A 13706-nucleotide genomic window follows, 5' to 3' on the forward strand; every position below is an offset into this window, starting at 1 on the left:
TTCCATGACTCACAGCCAACACATATTTTAATATACAGATAGAAAAAATTATTTGCATACTTGTATGAAAACCAGAAGAGGGAAAGTTTATTTGAGATGCAGGATTTGGAAAGGCAAGCCTGGGCTTTTATTGGGAGTTGAAGCGTAAACATTTTTGAGTTCCCCTAAGATGTCTGGACTAACGTAACAGACTTCTTTGTTCACAGCCATGACTTCTAATCTTAGATTTGTGACACCCCCGGGTGTCTCCACATATCTCCGGAGGTCCTGTAAAATTACCTCCTCAGAATGCCAAGTAAAATAATTTAAATTCACTTAAAAAATATGCCACACATGTCTGCAGGCAAAGAAGGCTGTCCTGGAGTCACAAGAACACTTTTAAGTATTAGAAAAGCTTGATCCCTGTCGATTCCATTTTAGTCTCAACCAACTGATGAATAAAGGACATTGAGCAAGAGGAGACTGTGAGACTTCTGTGACTGGAGGAGACTGGGAAGGAGCTGGCTACTTGGGACAGTCTTTTTCTCTAGAAAACCCTTTCTGACCTCTACACTTATTTTACTGATGCCTGAATTAGCACTGCCTGGCAACCGGGATCCTAGTTCCCAGCCCTTCACCTACTTGCACTGACACTGGTGCCTTCAAGTTGGTTTCAATGATCTCTATTTGATATTAGTTTCTTTAAAACAGACATACATACAAATAAACGAGAACAGGGACGGGGGCAGCTAGGCAGGGTAAGCTTAATTTTGTCAGTTCTCCCCTCAGCTTCTTAATTAAATTGTCAGCCTGAGATTACATGGGGGTTATACATCTCTGGTCCACAACTGCCAATTCTAAAATGCCTCAGTCACAACACGATCAATAACTAAAACACAGTCGTGGGTTTGCCACTAGGAAGCTGGCTTATAGCCTTTATATTTCACTACCGCTTCTGAATTTCCAATACTGTAGGTTTCCTGATGGGCTGCTGCCCCTGGTTTCAGAGCTCTCTTTACTTCGAACACCCACTTCAGCTGTCTGATAAAGTGGAATACGGATTTCTAGGACAAGAGTCACGCTCAAAAATGACATCACAGGGGGAAAAATACAAGTATACATTTTCCCATTAAACAGGCCTGCCTTGTCATAAAACTCATCTTTTTTTAATTTTTAAAATTTTTCATAGGACTGCTTAAACCTAGACCCACATTTTACATAGGCCCTAGGATTCCAGTGAGAAATTCTTTACTAAATAATTTTCATTTAACCCTCTATTCACCCTGCTAACCGCTTGCCAAGAACAAGAAAAAGTTCCTTTTAAACTAGGTCTTTTGTATCATACTTCCAAAACTGTTGGAAGAAAAAAAAAAGGGGGGGGGGGGTCCTGAAAGATCACACATCTGCAAGTTACAAGCAAGGAGGACAAAAGAATACTCGCCTTATTTGTAGCAGTAGCACTGGATCCAGGGACCACAGGCACGTTCGTCACTTGAACTGAAAGGTAATTATTGTCTATGAGGGGCCAGGCTCCTTCCACTTTGCACGTCTGAAAGTGGTCCTTGAAAGTTCTAAGGTGAGGATCTCCGAACAAGCCACAAAAAAGGTAACTGGGAGGGCTCAGATCCCCTCCCCCGTGTTCTCTGGCTCCCGCGTGGCTGTGATAGTTACAAGGGTCATGGGTCACTTCAGGGTTGGTGGAGGATGTGGGGCCGTCCTTGGAACAGTTCCTCTGGCTCATGAGGTCGCTGATGCCCAGCACGGCCGAATGGTACACCAGGTTGCCGCGGCAGGCTTTCGAGGTCCGCTGGGTGCAGCCGGCGTAGGCACGCAGGGCCTTGCAGAACTCCGAGTCAAAGCCGTCGATGGCGGAGTTCAGGTGCGACGTCAGCGACACGAAGTCCGTGGTACACTTCTGGATCCGACACTGGGCCGGCTGTTGGCAGTCACCTACGGGGACAGAAGAGAAGACCCAACGTTTGGGAGCTGCCCCCCCACTCCCTGAGCTCCGTGCGGAGAGCACGTTGTCCTCTGCTGCGCGGGGCCCCGGGCGTCTCAGGACCAGGCCACGCGGCCTGAGCCTGGCCGCGGGCCGGGACCCTAAGACGGGTCAGGAGCCGCAGGGAGGGACCCCGAGTCCAGCTCGGGGCTCTTGGGCTAGAACCACAAGGGAAGGGCTACGGGGAGCATCCTTCACCCACTTGGCTATTGATGATAGATTTTGAGGAAGATTCCTTTGTTCCAGGGCCGAGCCAAAGGTGTGGACCCGGTTTTGATTTTGAAAAGGGCCCAAGTCGTTTGCTTTGGAGAGCACAGGGTCTAAGCACAAAACCACGATTAAGCTTCGCACCCCAGGTAGGAGCCCCTAAAATCGTAGCATGACTAAAACACCTTCACCCACTCCTAGTACAGCTACGGGGGGAGAATGTGAAGACAAAATCCAGGCACTAAGTTACTCTGCATTTGCTGAGGGATGTCTATTCAGGACCTGTACGTATAAACGGCCAACCTCCTGGATGCTACAAAAGGGGACTGCTCTCTTAAAATAAATAACCTGACTCATCTGATCAACTGTGTATTTACTGCTCCCTTAACATCGATCACTACGGGATCCCAGATGCTGAGCAGCTCATCAGGAAAGGGACACGGACTCAAAACGGACACCACGTTGAAATCATGCTGCACAGACACGTGATTCCACCGACTATGTTGTATCAGAAACAGAACCAGGGAACCACAACACACAGAATGCGGAGAGTACATATACACGACTTCTTTCTTAGGTCGACAGTTCAGGCACACCTAACGATTTAAGCAAAGCTAAAATGAATAAAAAGACCAACTATTACTGCCCTAAAAGTCAATTTTCAAGTGATGTTTTGCCATTAGTTTCTCATATAAAAAAATTAAGGGGTGCTCGAGTGGCTCAGTTGGTTGAGAGCTCAACCCTTGGTTTCAGCTCAGGTCATGATTTCATCATCATGAGATGGAGCCCCACGTTGGGCTCGGTGTACAGTCTGCTGGTCCTCCTCCCCCTGCTCCTCCTCCCCCTGCTTCCAGGTTCATTTATCTGAGAAAGAGAAATAGAGCGAGAGAGCAAGTGTGTGCACACACTCTCAAATAAATGAATAAATAAAATCTTAAAAAAATTAAAGTCCTCTCAAAGCATAAAAAGATGCAAGAATTGCCAATACTAGGTCAATTGTGTGCACCAGTTTTATATTCTGGTCCATAAAGTGGGAACAGTAGAATTACTGAAAAGGAAAATACTTTTCTAATCATCCACTTCAAGTTTAGAAAAATGAACACGTACTTTGTGTTACTTAAACATTCTTTTTAGGTCCCTAAACTGGAGGAAATTTCAATACATTCAAGTCTTAGGTTCCTCAGCTGAGAAATGAGGAGGTTGTTTTTGTGATCTTCGCCAGGCATAAAATATTTTACAATTCTTATTCTAGGTGGGGGTGGGGGGAATCATAGTGTTATTAAATAGGTAATTATTTTAAGATGTGGACATAAACTTCAAGATACTATCAAGATTTTGGACTTCATCTGATGAAGACTTAAAACTAACCCTAGTATCATTTTAGAAAGATACTTTAATCTTTTCAGTACTAAAGTGCTTTTAAACCCGAATGGAATAGCCGGTAATCTCTGTTTCTGGCGTGAGTTCAGAAAAGACTGGGGGATGACAACTCTCTAGACACCTCCCCCAGTATTTTTAAATTTCAAAGACCAACAAGGGAAAAATGTAGTCTAGATGGTGTATTGATTTACTTTAACTCGAGTAAAAAATTAGAATATTAAAAATATTTTAATGTTTTGGGCTATGGACCTATAGCTATCACTAAATCACAATTAAAAAAAAAAAAACACTGAAACACCTTCATGTGTTTGGCCTATTTTACATTGGCTCATACTAGAGTTGACAAAAGCAGCTCCTATATTTACAGAATTCCTCTCTCCAAAGTAGATCAAGTCATTTTCAACTGTTTTGACTCAAAACAAAAAACAAAAAACAAAAAACAAAAAAACCCCCAAACCCCTAAACCAATCAACAGCCCAAAAGGCATTAAAGCCATTTTACAGATGGGAACATCAAGACAAAGGGATATTAAAGGCCTTGTCATGGTTGGATCATAAATAGCAAGAATGAGCCCCAAGATGTAGTGCCTTTCTTCAAATCCCTGCCTTCCTTCCTCAGGTCACACCTCCTCTAAATTTCTGACTCTCACAATAGTTGATAACAACAACAACAAAAAAAAAAAAAACTTCACTATCATATCAATTTTTATTTTTTTCTTTTTGAATGAGAGTCACAGCAAGCAGAAAGCAAGGTAATGAAAACTGGGCCAAGACCACTCAGAAATGAAGAGCTCCTGGACTATGAATAAATGACAGCACCAGAACTTTCCGCTAAACTTGCAATGCCTATTTGTTCTTTTTATGGTCTATAAAATCTATTCGAGCATACATTTACTTGTAATTATTTTAAATAGTCATAAAATATCCAAAGTAAGGAGAGCATAGAGGCAGATGCAACCGTTGAGAAGAGAAGCAGAATGCAGATCCCCACCTCCCTTCTCCTGCCTTGTCCCCCCCCTTCCTACCCTTTTTCCTAGCAGGCAGGTGCCCATTCTTTTGAGAAATGTCACAGCAAACTGAACTCCTTGGGTTCTTTTGTTTGGGATGAGGTTTCAAACAGAGATGTTGGGAAGGAGGAGAGCTAAGCAGAGAGAGCATCTGGGTCAGCAGTTTTGGCCCTCATCACAGGCTCCTTCCTATATAATGACTAATTTGCGCCATATACCCAGAAATATCCAGGCTTCATGAATTTATAATGACAGCGCACACTTTGCCTGTTAACAGGCGGTAAAGTAAGCTTCCTGTCAAAATGTCAAGACAGTGCAGAGCAGAAACAATCTCAAGGATGTAGCCAACAAAGCCATGAAGAGTATGAGCAAGCAAGCAACTCCCATACTGGGATCTCCATTCAGGAATTATGGAAGTCTGCTTAAAGGGGGTGAAAAAGTATGAAAGGACTTTTTTCATTTCCCAGGGCAGGAAACAGAATCTGAGTTACAGATGTCTCCATTTTTCAAGGCAGGTGACCTCCGACTGGTGTGATAGTGTTTTCATTCCAGTTACTGAAAGTGCTAAAGGATTTGTGGGTCTACCGCTTTCGTTAATGATTCAAAGACCTCACCATTCAAGACCACATTTCCTTGATGCCAGGACTGCACGTGTGAATTTGCAGCACAATCGCCAGTTTATAATAAAAGAAATAAGATATGCTGAAGCTGAATTAAGTGCAATGAAGGGCCATATGGGATGCTGAGGCAAATTATATGGATCCGGGCCTAAAACATATGGTAGCCCATCTGCAAAGAGCACTCTGCTAGGCTCTCTTAGAAACAATCCCTGCATTTCAATGGCAACACTCTTTAAAGAAATCTTTCAAAAGGAGCCCCTCTTTTTTTTTTTTTTTTCCTGTAACCAAATTAATCACTCCAACAGGTCATCCACAGATACCACTCACCACGGAAACTCTTAAGTAGAACCCGATGGTGACTTCAGTGTGGACACATGATGACACTGAGAGGAGTTTCACACAAGTTCTTGAAATAAGGCACCTTACTCTTGCAAAACATTAAAACACCTTCTGAAATTGTTCATTACTGGCCAGAAAAGAAACCTTCAAGGACCACATTCCAATCTTGCCTCAGAACCCTCTGGCAACGAAGGGAAGCAATCTCCAAGCAGCCGTGAGGGACACACAGTCCTACCTCTAGCGCTTCAATTTCCATTTCAAGAGGCGTACACCTTGACATTAGGGACACATATTCTTCACCCAAAACACTCCTGAACGTATCTTTTGACACGTCATTAAAAATTTCCATGTGACCACAAGCAGGTTGACATTACTTTCTCAGGTTCTAAAGCCACTCATTTAAAGCCTTAATCACTGTAAAACTTACTATTACACCCTATGTTTCCCCAAGTGGGTGTTAAAAATGCAGCTGTTCCATCACAATGCAGAGTTAGGAAAAGTAAAATTAAGTTTCCTCAAATGCCAGACTCCCCCCCCCCCCCCCCCCCCCCGCCCCATTACTTAAGAGACCTCCCAGGTCTCCAGCAAGGATGGCAGGACTTAATTAATAAATAGGACTCCACACAGGACTCTCCAGATCAGCGCTGAGAACCGATCAGTGTTCAGGACTCTCCAGATCAGAGCTGAGACTGAGGTCATAAACTGCAGGACACACACACACACACACACACACACACACGAGGTCTCCAAGGAAAACTTACCTGATGCTATAGTTCTCAAACTAAAAGAGAACTCATCTTTCAACTTTTGGCATTAAGGAAATCCTTCAGTCTCCTAGACCTGGTACTTGTTTAGAAGGAGCGTCCCAGACACCCCCCGCCCCCCCTGAGCTGACCTACAGCTGACAAGTGACTGCAGAGCAATGCAACTTATTTCACAAAGAAAATAAGTATCACCTGCTGGAAGGCTCCTCTGCAGGCCTAGTGCCCGAAGCACAGAGGACTCCCTCCGGCTTCCCCGCGGGGCCCCCGCCCTGCGCCGACCAGGACCCGGCGACCCCTCCCTCCCGGGACCCTCAAACGCGCGCGGCTCGGCCCCAGGGCACCAGTTTCTCCAGGGGCTGCGAGCAGCTCTTGCCGGGAGGGGAAGAGAGCTGCATTCGCGGGTGTCTTAAGTTACCCCGAGAGCAAGCCCCAGGTTTTCAAATCCCGGTGAAAATCTGCACTTCTGGTGCGCTCTCCTCGGCCTGGCTGCAGCCCCCCTCCCCGCCCCCGTCCTCCCAACGCCGGGGGAGCAGCACAAGGCCCGCGGTCTCCCCTCCAAGGGGGCGGCGGCCGCGGAAACCTGCTCCGCGGGGATCCCCAGGCGGCCGGAGCGCAGGTCCCGGGGCCCCCGCCGTCCCCGCCCGCCCCGTCGCTGATAAGAGGCTGCGGGGAAGGGGAGTGATCAACGGTCCCCGCCGAGGGAAGGCGGGGAGCGGGAGGGAGGGGGCGGGGGGCGGGGGAGGGGCGGCCTGTCCTCCGCGCCCGGGGCGCGCCCCAGGGCGGGCGGCTCCGAGCCCCGCGCAGCTGCAGGTCGGGAGCCCGCGAGCCCCCCGCCCGCCGCCGCGCCCCCCGCGCTCCCCGCGCCGCCCGGCGGGGCCTGCGGCCCGGGCGCGTCTGCGGACAAAGCCGGGGCCCCGGGCGGGCTCCCCCCGCGCGCGCCGCGTACCTGCGTGGAGCAGCCCGAGGCCGAGCAGCAGCAGCAGCGGCAGCAGCGCCGGGGGCGGCGGGCGGGGCGGCGGGCAGGGCTGCGGGCGGCGGCGCTGCTCAGCCCCGGCGGGGGCGGCGGCGGCGGCGGCGGCGGCGGCGGCGCAGGAAGGAGCTGCTCTGCAGCCCATGCCCGTCCATGCAGGTCTCGTGGGCTCCGGCGAGGGCGGCGGCGCGGGCGCCGTGGCGGGGTCGCGGCCGTGGCTGCGGCATGGGCCGGGGGACGCGCCTCGCTTCCTCTTCTTCCTCCTTCAGGCCCGCGTCGGGTTCGGGCCGCCGCCACCGCCGCAGCGGGAAGCGCGCCGCGGGCGGAGCGAGGCGGAGGCGGAGGCGGAGGCGGCGGCGGCGGCGGCGGGGCGCAGCGGCATCGCGGCGGGCGGGGCAGAGAGGGCGGGAGAGAAGACACAAAGACGGTGAGCTGCGCGCCGGGCCCGGCCCCGAAAGCGCGGGCGCCCCGGTCCCGGCCAGCGTGGGCTCGGCGGGCGTGGACCGACTGGCGGCGCGCCCAGCCCCAGCGAGCAGCCGCGGGCGGCCCCGAGGTCTGCGTGCGGCCGCCCCGCGGTCAATCAATCTCGGCCCCGCACTGCCGCCCCGCCCACCCCGACGCGCGCCAATCCGCGCCGGCCCCGCCCCCGGACAGGCCCCGCCCCCCCGCCCCATTGGCTGCGAGCGCGGGGCCGCGGGGGCCCGGCCCGCCCCTCGCGGGGCCCCGAGCGCCCGCCCCCCGCACCTCCTCCCGCCCTCCGCTGGCTCATTGTACTGCGAGTTCCGCGTCCGCAGGCGGAGTGCGGTCCGCGGCGCCCGGGCCCAGCCTCCTCCTCGTCGCCGCCGCGAGCTCCCGGTTCCCCGTGCGCTGCAGAAACCGGCGACGGCCACTCTGTCTCGGCGTCACGAGGGAACCGGTCTTGGACCTCTCTTCCAATTAATGTGATTGGGTTCCACCGCCCCCTAAGGTGTGTGGGTGCCTTAGGTTCCCCCCGCCCCGGCTCCGGCTCCGGCTCCGGCTCCGGCTCCGAGCCGCAGGTCCCTCCGCAGCCAATCCCACCTGCGGAACCGCGTCCCGAGCCTTCCCCGGACGCTCGGTAGGGCTGGCAGCCCGCCGCGCTGGAGACCCCAACGTGACCCGCGGTCCCGCGCGGGCCGGAGGGGCCGGGAACCACCCCCCCCGCCCCCCGCCCCCCAGCTCCCGGCGGAATCCGCTGGCAGCTGTGCGAGGCCCCGGCGTTATTGTTCCTCTGACATTTCCCTTCCTGAAAGCGGCGGGGAGGAGTCTGAGAGGGGGCGAACTTCAACGTGTTCGGTTACAGTGTAATTAGATTAATGAGGATGGTGAGTTTTTAATGCAGTGTGGAGTAATCAGGCCATCACTTCTGGTTGCTCGGTGGCTTTCCCACAAATCTTCCGAGTTCTCTTAGCAGGTCACTTTCTACCTTTGCCCCTTGGTCGGATCCAGAACTAAGGGGGGGGGGGGAACCCAATTGTGTGCCAGCAAGGAGGCTGCCGAGTGCAGTCACAGGAAAGCCCGTTGCGAGGTCGATGATAGGTTCCAATTTGTTATCAGTAGGTGTGAAGTGGTATCTAATCTCAGGAATGGCTTCAGAGGCCCGGGAGCGGCTTCGCCTGCCCTGGCCATTCCTCCAAGGGGCTCAGGGCTGCAGTTTTTAATTCACTTACAGCCAAACTGCAGCTCGCAACTGCACCCCTTCACTGCTCATAATCCCTGCTTTGTAATTTCGTATCAGCCACGGACACATTGATAGTCCACATGTTACAATGTGCTAATCAATGGACGAGGATAATTGAGGGCAAACCTTCGATCACTCGGCCTCACTCATTAGACACATTATGAACTGTGCAAACCACTAGGTCCCTAATGAAGGATGCCTATCTATTTTTACTGTAACTTTTCTTTACTTACCTATTACATACTATGATGACTCAAGTGGTAAACACACCTTTCACTGCCCAAGATACAATCCAGGCCCTGGGTATATCCATAAATATGCTTAATAATAGCTTCAGAGTTGCCTGGAGAAATGACTTTTTGCCGGCCGAGTTATCTGATACGACTTTTAGGTAGTACTGGGGAGTGAATAGCGCGACACCCAACACCGACTCTCTTGCAACGACTACATGAATCGATGAACTAAAGTCAGTGAAATCCTGGTAGACATCTTTTCAAAAATCACCAAATCTAAACCGTTCTTCCGGCTCTTTTTCTAACAAAGAGTAAGGTGTTTCCTTTTCCCTAACCCTAGATTTAATTCGACACCTATAAAAGAAGCATGCCACCACGACCATACTTCAAAACACATCACCGAAAGTTAAGGATCAAATTCACTTTAGTTGGGCTCTTTTCGCTGTCATTACTTTCCATCATTTCTCCCCCTGCTACTTCTCCCCCACCTCCTATCCTGTTCCTTAAAATACACGGTGCTCTAAATTATCTTATCAATAGAGGGCGTCCTCGAGTCACTGCAGATTCTGGTATCGACAGGGTACTATTCTTTAGAGGGAAAACTTCAATTTTTTTCCCCCGAAGGTGCTTTATTGCTCATCTGTTGTAAAATTTGACAAGCTCAAGATTTATAAGCCTAACAATTCATTTTTTATTACCACATAAGTGTTCGGCCGGCTAGAGTAAAAATGTTAATTTTCACAATTAAACCGCAAGGTGGTTCCTGTTTTCAAGACTTCAGGTCACTCGACACACTCACAGGGCAAATTCGGACTGTTAGCAAGATCCTGAATCGGCCTGGAGAGCAAGAGCGTCGCGAATGGTCGCTCATAGCGCATCCACCGCCCCCCCCCCACCCCCATCCCCAGCTCGAATGCTGCAAGTGAGGAGGATTTTAAGATGCTATAACGAAAAATCTGGGGATTCCCCTCCCCACCCCAATAAAATCAATGACTTATAAAAGTTTTACGTTTTAATCTGGAAGAAAAAATCGTGAAGTGACAGCTTGCCCAACTCACAAGATCACCCTATTTCCTGCCACTTGTACTCTTCCTCCCTTCATCTTTGTTTTCCGGGAGAAAAGGTGAGGCCAGAGCATCACAATTAGGGGACACACGGCAGAGCATCCCATGGTCTGAACGTGCGAATGAACAGAATTAAAACGCACGCCCGCAACATGAAAGGCATCTAAAGAAGACTTAGAGGTTTCTTTCGCTGACCCTATACGCGCCGTCTTTAGTTCCCTGTTAACACATCTCCCCTTTCCAGGAATCTAACGCGACGGTCCCCCTAGATCGCCCTAGGGCAGGAGAGCGAGGACTCAGACCGCGGTTGCGGTGTGTGCAGCCCCCTCTCGGGGCGCCCTCGCTGTCCCCCGGCCCAGGGTGCACGCAAAGCGGGGGCTGAAGCCGCCCGGAGTCCCACAGCCCCGCAGCGAGCAGCTAGCGGATCGTACTTACATCATGCTTAACCCTTCCGCTCCTGGAGGGGGCTGGGCGGGATCAGGGGGCCCCCGAACTCTGGAGCACGCAGGACCTGGGTGCGAGAGAAGACCCCAGAGCCCGCAGTGAGCGCGGCGCCCCGGGCGGGAGAGGGCGCGGGGCGGGAGCGGGGCTCATCCCCCGAGCACCCCCGGCTGCGCCCCCCGATCCCCGCGGGCGCCGCAGCGGATCGCACCGCTCAGAGCGGCAGGTGCAAAAAGCATTTGGGAGCCGCTTGCCAGCGCGCGGAGGTAATGCGCTTCCTGTCCATTTATCTCAGGAAACCAGCGCAGCCTTCTCTTCCAAACAAAATTAACCTCTCATTAGCCAGCCACTCACTCCCGAGAAGGCCTTAAAAGCTTTACCAGCTCGCTAATGTATTTAGGCTTTTCTTCCAGGCAAACGCAGCCGCGGTGGTGACTGTCATCAGCCCTGCGGGGGGGGGGGGGGGGGGAGGGGGGGGGTCCTCCGGACTCCCCCGGGAGCCAACCGCCTAGGGCCCCCCTACACCCCCCAGCCTCAAGTCAGGGAAACTCCGGCCCATCTGGATCCCACTTTGGGGTGCTCTGCAGACCGGTCACGCCTGCACGGCAGAAGGAGCCCTGCAAGTTGCCACTAGTTTCAAGAGCGCCCCTCGGCTCCAGTCCTCAGCTCTCCCATCCTCAAGCAACGGGGCAGGGTCCCCGGGGGTGCGCGGGCGCTGCCTGCCGTCCCCCGCCCCAGCCGGGCCCGCGGCGCTCGGGAGGGGCCGGCGGCGGAGGGCGGGCTGCGGGCCAGCCCCTTCCAGGAGCCGACGGTCAACGTGGTTCCAGGTCTGCGAGGGGCGGCAAAGGGGAGGCCCCCGCGAGCGCGGGGGAGCTGCTCACCCCGGGCCCCGCCGCCCCGAGGCCGGCGGATGGATGCCACACAGGTGGACCGCGACCTGCGCAAACCCGGCCCGCCCGCCGCCCGCCCCCCACGTCCCCGGCCCACCGCAAACTCCGACAAAATAAACAGCTCACCACAGGCATTCCCTTGTCTGCAGCGCGACGCCTGCCAGCTGGGAAAATAAGCCGCAAGCCCCGCGGCGGGGGCCCGGGGAGGGCAGCGCGGCGGCCGCGCGTCTCCCCGCGGCGGGGCCCGGCCCCCGGGCCGCCCCACGCCCCGCCCCGCGCCCGCCGAGCGCGCCCCCGCCGCCCGGTCCCTCCCGCTCTCCCCGCCCGGGTCTCGGAGCCCCGACGCCGCCCCCTGTCGGCGCCCCCCGGATCGCGCTCGGTTCCGGGGTTCTCCCCACCTCGTCACCCCGCGTCCCGCACCAAGAGCCCCGCACGCGGCCAGCGCCACCCCGCCCTGTGCGCTCCCGCCGCAGCGGCCGCGTCCCGGCCCCCCGGGGGTGGGGGTGGGGGGCTCCCCGCGCTCCGCGCCTCGGCACCTGCACAGAGGCGGCCCACCCCGCCCCCGCGCCTTTGCACGCCTTTCGCCCGCTGTGCACCAGCGGCCACGAAGGGCGCCCCCTCCCCCCCGTAAGTGACCTCTGGGGGTCTCCCCGGTGTTCGCGGCGGGCACCGGCTCTGCACTGTCGCTGAAATAGGGAATCCCGGGGTCCTCCCTGTCCGCCTCGGGGGCCAGCGTGGAGGCTGACGGCCGACCCGTGCCCAGCGTAACGATTTGCGAGTTGCGGGGGGCGGGGGGGGGGTGCGGGGGGGATTGAAAGAGACATCTAAGACCCGGGTGAGGACGTGTGTCACGAGGAGCAAGCCCGCGACATGCTGGAGGAACGACAGTCACTTGAATCAGAGCAGAAGGTGTGGCGAGCAAGAGGGGAGCAGTTAGCTTTCTCCCCCATAGGCTCAGCTTCCAGAGTTGGACGTGAGCATCACAGGTATTCAGCGGGAGCTCCCGGTGTGTGTGTGTGTGTGTGTGTTGTGTGTGTGTGTGTCCAGGGAAAGGTTCAGGCATCTTGCCTTAGGTATTACACTTTTTTTTTTTTTTCTTTTTTGGCTCCTTGGAAGTATCTTTGACCCTCTCCATCTCTTTTCTTCCCTTCGGTCCCCACTCCTCCTAGTAATTTCCCGACCTAACGCTAGAGGCGGCATAGGGCAGCGTAAAGAGGACCGAGTGCCAATCGGGGTGGGAAGGGGCTCGTCCTGACTTTCTGAGCAGGACTCTGGGGCAACCGATTTAATGTTTTTGAACTTAGGGGTCACTACCAAGAAAGAGTGTGCTAAGGGCAGTGGTCTGGTTCCTTCTGGCTCTGAAATTAGGTGACAAGGGACGCCTCCTTTCACCCTCTATAGATTCCCTGTTAAAGTGCTTTCTCACCTTGCTTTGTCCTCTCCAAGTGCCAAATTGGAAAAAAAAAAATATTGGGGATGTTTTGAGGTAAATCTAAAATACATTGAAAAATCCTTATCTTCGTACTTAGAATAAAAAACAAAAACAAAAACAAAAAACTTAAAACCAAAACTCAAACCAAAACCAAAGCCCCTCAGCTCCTGGTCGACAGAAACAAGGAATTTTTTTTTTTTTTTTTTTTTGAAACAAGGAATTTTAATGCCCCCACTTGCTTTGCCTTTGAAAAGCCACACCAGCAATCAGAAGAGCAGAACTTTGATTTAGAACCTAAAGGCCAGTCTTAGGTTTTTCTTTTTTTGTTTTTGTTTTTTTCCTTCTACCAACACAAAGACAAGCTGACTCGAAAAGTAGTGGTGAACAAGAGTTCAAAGCAAGCCCAGTGATCCATTTCCTAAAGCAGACCCAGTCCTCCAGCACTTCTCTGCTAAACTGGCCCTGGACATCACAGAAAGAGTCACAATCCCCTTCTTCCACCCCTTCCCATAAATATTAGGCAGTGGAACCTGGATGCTAACTTATCAATCATCGTGTAAATGCATTCATTAAATCAATACAGTTACCTTTTCCTCAGCCTCATGATACTTCCCAGGATTTTTGATTCCCTATCCAGTTTGGAACCTGTAGACTTAGCTCTTCCTCTGGGCAACCCGGGCTGT

The 13706-nt window shown here is 53.2% G+C and overlaps 1 protein-coding gene across 1 annotated transcript in view; it reads right to left on the bottom strand.

Moving 5' to 3' along the window:
- RGMB (repulsive guidance molecule BMP co-receptor b) overlaps positions 1 to 11848 on the bottom strand; it is a 28075-nt gene extending 16227 nt beyond the window's left edge. The window contains exons 1-4 of the mRNA XM_049108160.1: positions 11718 to 11848; positions 10696 to 10771; positions 7241 to 7527; positions 1421 to 1929 (exon numbers count right to left, since the gene is read on the bottom strand). Of these exons, the coding sequence (XP_048964117.1) occupies positions 1421 to 1929; positions 7241 to 7527; positions 10696 to 10700 (801 nt within the window). The 5' untranslated portion in view covers positions 10701 to 10771; positions 11718 to 11848. The remainder of the gene's footprint in view (positions 1 to 1420; positions 1930 to 7240; positions 7528 to 10695; positions 10772 to 11717) is intronic.
- Between the last annotated feature and the right edge of the window lie 1858 nt (positions 11849 to 13706).

Source organism: Canis lupus, chromosome 3, assembly GCF_003254725.2.
Source record: "Canis lupus dingo isolate Sandy chromosome 3, ASM325472v2, whole genome shotgun sequence".
Lineage (NCBI taxonomy): Eukaryota > Metazoa > Chordata > Mammalia > Carnivora > Canidae > Canis > Canis lupus.